Source organism: Macrobrachium rosenbergii, chromosome 2 (genome assembly GCF_040412425.1).
Source record: "Macrobrachium rosenbergii isolate ZJJX-2024 chromosome 2, ASM4041242v1, whole genome shotgun sequence".
Classification (NCBI taxonomy): domain Eukaryota; kingdom Metazoa; phylum Arthropoda; class Malacostraca; order Decapoda; family Palaemonidae; genus Macrobrachium; species Macrobrachium rosenbergii.
In genome coordinates, this window is record NC_089742.1 from 15448168 (window position 1) to 15453355 (window position 5188).

The following is a 5188-nucleotide window of genomic DNA, read 5'->3' on the forward strand; positions in this document are numbered from 1 at the left end:
AAGATATCAAAAGAAAATAAAACGAAATGAATGATGGAACAATAATATCCAACATATCATTTATAGCGAAACTTTACAGTTGAATGTTTCACCTAAGTACTGGAACTAAGCTATACAGTATGTACTCATTACCTGTTTCAGGATATTAACCTGATTTTTTTGGAGCTCATATTTTTTTTTTCATTTATCAGTAAGTATAACCGACTGCAGCTACACGTGTGGACTTCCCGTTTATTGAATTATTCTTCAGACAACATAGTTGATATGATAACTAGAAAGCTTACCATTTATCCAGAGTTAGGCTTAGTCAGATTTTTTATAATCTAATGAAGTGGTATTTACATTATGTATCCTCGTGTCATTCGTAGAACTTCCCAGTGACGAGGAAATAAAAAACTATATGGCAAAGAAAAATTAAATACCTCCAGGTTTTACCAAAGCGTAATTCATGTATTTTGTTTTGAGCTGAACTTGTGGTGTTCAATAGAATCTGGTTAACTTTTTTTTTCTTGCTTTAGATAATTGTAGATAAAGTATTAAAAATTTTTACATTTGTAACTCGAGCACTTATAATTGCTGCATAATTTTCTATAAAAGGTATATAATAGTAAGTTAATAACGAACGGTGATGATTGTTATTTGCTCATAATTACTATCATCAGCGGCTTTCATAACGGAATTACTCATTTTAGATGAATATCCCACCTATATAATGTATATGAAGCTACTGTAATGGTGCTAAAAGTATACGCTAACAGTTGGGTAAAAGAAATGATGCGAAGAAAAATCTGCAGATGTTTATCTTTAATGATTTAAAGAGAACGATTTAAAAGTTACGATAACGTACAAATGCTTGTAACGGATGTATATTATCACTCACATAAAAGAAAATCATTAATTACTTCCAAGTAGTAGATTTTATTATAATCATATGAATACTCCATAACATTATCCTAATGATTGAGAACTGAAGAGCTGAATATATTCTTAAGACACTTCAAATATCAGAAAAAATACAATTGTATGTCGTTTAAGTGCTGGAGAATTCGAAATCAATTTCGAAGCTGTACACAGTCATTGATAGTACTAAGCACAATATTATCCACCCGCACACACTGATAGAGTCTTACATACTTGCCCCTTAATCCGCATTTAAATTAAAATTCTACTACATACTTGCCCCTTAATCCGCATTTAAATTAAAATTCTACGAGTTGCATTTTATATACGACAGCAGGAAAAAAAAACCGCGGAATGTATTAAAAACTCTTTTCTAAAACCCATTGAGATAGACAGGGGAAAGCAAGACCATCGATTATGCTGAATTGTTGAAACCTTTTCCGTTCGAAAGTTGAAGCTGATCACCGGCGAGGCTCATCCGCCGAGAGTCCCTTGTGATATGGCTCTAAATGGTTTCATTGATGAAATCCTCTCTCTCTGTTGCTCCCTTGACAGATTCATATTTTTGATATTTTCTGTGCGGAGAGAACTGAACACATCTCCTTTGCTTTGTTGTCCTATTTATGCCTTTACTCTGAATAAGTTTTATTTTGCGAGAGAAAATGGATTCGAGCTTTTGTCTAATATTGTAGGGTTTTTTATTTCTTTTCACCTCTCACGCAGGGAAATACTGCAGAGTTTTTGAAGATTGATCCTTTTTAGCAACAATAGAATAGATTTTTTTTCCGATGGTAAGAAAAGAAAACAAACAGTCTGATATTTACGTGTCTGTGGAAAGATCTTAACAGAGATGATTTGAAGAGCTGTTGAGGAGAAATATAAGATGATCCGTTAAGAGAAATTTATTAGGTCTGTAACGATATATGACATTTCATTCAGTAAGTGGATAAGAGGTATAACACTCATCTATGTTCGGAGTGCAAATGAATCAGGAAGTGAAACTTTAGATTGTTTATACGCGATTGATGCACTAATATTTGTAACTTTTGGCGTGTAATGAGATTACAGTCAAATAACAATAAATCGAACCAGTTATGCGAAATCGCCGTAATTTTAAATCCTTATTCCATAATAGCCTCAGCTGAACACCTTCCGTCTCGCCCATCCCCTTCTATATTCAATGTAAGACGGTAGTCATTCACATTGCAGGCAAACTCTTTTGTAATTCTTATAAAGATATAAATAGAGGGAGAGATTCTTGTCTGAATTTGGATGCTAAATGGAGAAAGCTTTTTTTTTTTCCTCTCTCTCGTACTGGCTTTAGATTACTTTAAAAATAGAGGTATATTTAACCATTGTGAAAGAAGGAAGGTATGAACTATTCGATGAGTGGGGAGAGATGGGGGATGCCTTGAAGAAATCGTTTCAATATTTTTTTTATAATTACAAATAGAAAGTAGGTATAAAAACCTGTGGGTGTTTAATGAAAAAGACATAAAAGATCGTTTCATACTTGACAAAACTGGAGGAAAGAATGAAAGGGAGTTCGTTCGAAACATTCAGACCTGTAACACGCAAACACATACCCACATGCATACTCCCTCCCACCCTTACACAGACACAAACAAACACACACACACACACACACACATATATATATGTATATATATATATATATATATGTATATATATATATATATATATATATATATATATATATATATATATATGCACATATGTATTTGTATGTTGTATTTTTGTGATGCATGCGCTCTCCTTTTTTTTCTACTTATCTGCAGTGCTTGAAAATAGTCATTTTTTCATTTAGCATATTCTATTTATTAATGTTTTATGTTATATACTGGTCATCGTTGTTTACATTATAAACGTAAACAATGACAAAACAAGCAAAAAATGCGCCGAGCAAGTTTTCTGTACAGCGTATAATGCTGTACGAAACTCTCAGCTACGACCGGCAATTCCTCCCAAAATGCGGTCGGGTGAATTTGCGTTGGCGACGCATCCGGAATTGGACTCTAGCGGTGCCAGACTCACGATCCCTAGCTAACCTTAACCTTAAATAAAATTTTAAAAACTGCCCAAGGCTAGAGCTGCAATTTGGTTATAATACATATATATATATATATATATATATATATATATATATATGCTATATATATATATATATATTGATATATTTATATAGATAAATATATATATGTTGCAACGAAAGTGGATAGAAATGTTAAAATCTCTTCTTTGCTCTAAGTTTGATGATTGGAGTGAGGATGAAAAACATAACAATTTGCAGCCCTCTAGCCTCAGTATATTTTAAGATCTGATGCCAGACAGAAAAAGTGCAGACGGACAGACAAAACCATCTCAATAGTTTTCTTTTCATCATTCAACATTTCAGCCTTCAAAAGTCCTTTGTTGGATGTACGCCTTCCCCACGTTCCTCCACAGATTTCTATCCCCCGCTGCTCTGTGCTATTGTTGTTTATGTTGGTCTAAGTCATCTCGCCAGAGGGTTTTTTGTCTTCCTCTGCCCTTTTTAATGACATCTTCAATTATTTCTGTTGTTCTGTTGCGAAGATCTTCTCGTTGCTTTTTCTGAATAGTTTTATTTGGTTCTGCTGCTTCAATTTTCTCCTTCACTGTTGATGGGGGCTTGAGATTTCTACGTTTTTTCATGAGGTTCTTTGTCTCTTCAGAGAATTTGCTGTTGTCGGAGGGCTTTCTGTCCTGGAACCTCTTTGCTACTTCTTTCAATGTGATAATGATATTATTATTCAAATTTTCAAGATCATTTTCATAACTATTTTGGTCTTCTAAATTTTCAAGAATCTCGTAGCGGTTTTTTAACTCTATCTAAAATGTAGATTTGAGAGCTCCAGGTATTTTGATATGTTCTGGTCTTGAGAAGAATAGTTTTTGTCTTTCTTGCTTGGTGTTGATTTGGATTTTGCATCTTACAATCCTACGTTGACTTGGTTCAGGACATCAACATTTTTAACTATAATATGTTTGTTTCCAAGTATGTAGTCTATTTCATTTCGTGTTCCATGGTTTGGGCTTGGCCATGTCCATCTCTCGTTTTCACTCTTTTGATAGAATGTGTTCATGATCTTGAAGTCATGTGCTACAGCAAAATTGATCAAGTCATCTCCCCTCTCATTTCTCTCTCCATATCCAAATTTGCCAACACAATCTTCATTCCCTTGTCCAATTTTAGCATTGAAATCCCCCATTATGATGTTGTAATGGGTATATAGGCCATCATAAAAATTGTCCAGTTCCTCCTGGGATGACACTGATGTGGGAGCATATACCCAATTGATGTTCTTAATCTCTGTTTCGATGCTGCTCAGGTGTATCTCTTCAGAGAGGGTTCTTACATTGTATGTAGCAATGTTGAGTACTGTTTTGGGGGTGGGTAATCGCTTGCACGGAATACAGTCCCTACCCAAATCAGACTGCATGGTTCGGCCTTGATTTAAATCCGCTGACCCAACAGGAAAGGCTGAATTTCGTCTGTGCTTGTAACTCATTTCTTTTACAGAAAACTAAAAGTAGATATTTTCTCTCTCGTTATTTCCTTGGTTGGTAGCACTCTCACATCACAATGGATGAACCCAAATTCATTCTGAATCCTGAGTTGTGAAGTAATTGCCTAGTTAGTCAGCTGTTTAAGAACTCAACTGCGAGAGAGAGAGAGAGAGAGAGAGAGAGAGAGAGAGAGAGAGAGAATATAAAAACGACTTCAATGTTCAGTTATCAGTCATATTGTATTCTTCTTCTTTTAACGTGCTTTTTTCCTTATTTCTTGTATGGGGTAAGCACGATGCCTTCTTTGTAGGACTTTGATTTGGCTTTGGGGTAGACCGTAGTCTCAATCGACTGCCCTGCCTGACATCGCTTAGCCCCCGGTAGCGTATACATATATTGTACCAGTCACCAGCTCCATTTCTCCCAGCAGCGAGGAGACGTTGAGCGGTTAGGTCGACAGTTCGAGACGTGTGAGGTGTCTGTTATGTTTTTAGGAGATGTTGGAGTGGCTTTGTTTGTGTGTGTATTAGTCTGTATAATATTATATAACTGAAACTGATGGGCCTCGTTGGGCTTCGACGATGTAATTTTATCTCCACCTTGATGAAGCTATTCATTAGATGTTTTATTATATACTCCTCTCTCTCTCTCTCTCTCTCTCTCTCTCTCTCTCTCTCTCTCTCTCTCTCTCTCTCTCTCTCTCTCTCTCTCTCTCTCTCTCTCTGTCTCTCTCACACAC

General features: G+C 35.5%; 1 protein-coding gene across 1 annotated transcript; it reads right to left on the bottom strand.

Annotated features, from left to right (window-relative positions):
• Positions 1–3390: 3390 nt before the first annotated feature.
• On the bottom strand, positions 3391–4382 carry LOC136842517 (craniofacial development protein 2-like). The gene is made up of 2 exons (XM_067109926.1): positions 3885–4382; positions 3391–3771 (listed from the first exon to the last, which is right to left on the bottom strand). Exons 1-2 carry the CDS (start codon positions 4380–4382, stop codon positions 3391–3393), a joined length of 879 nt encoding a protein of 292 aa, XP_066966027.1.
• Positions 4383–5188: the final 806 nt, after the last annotated feature.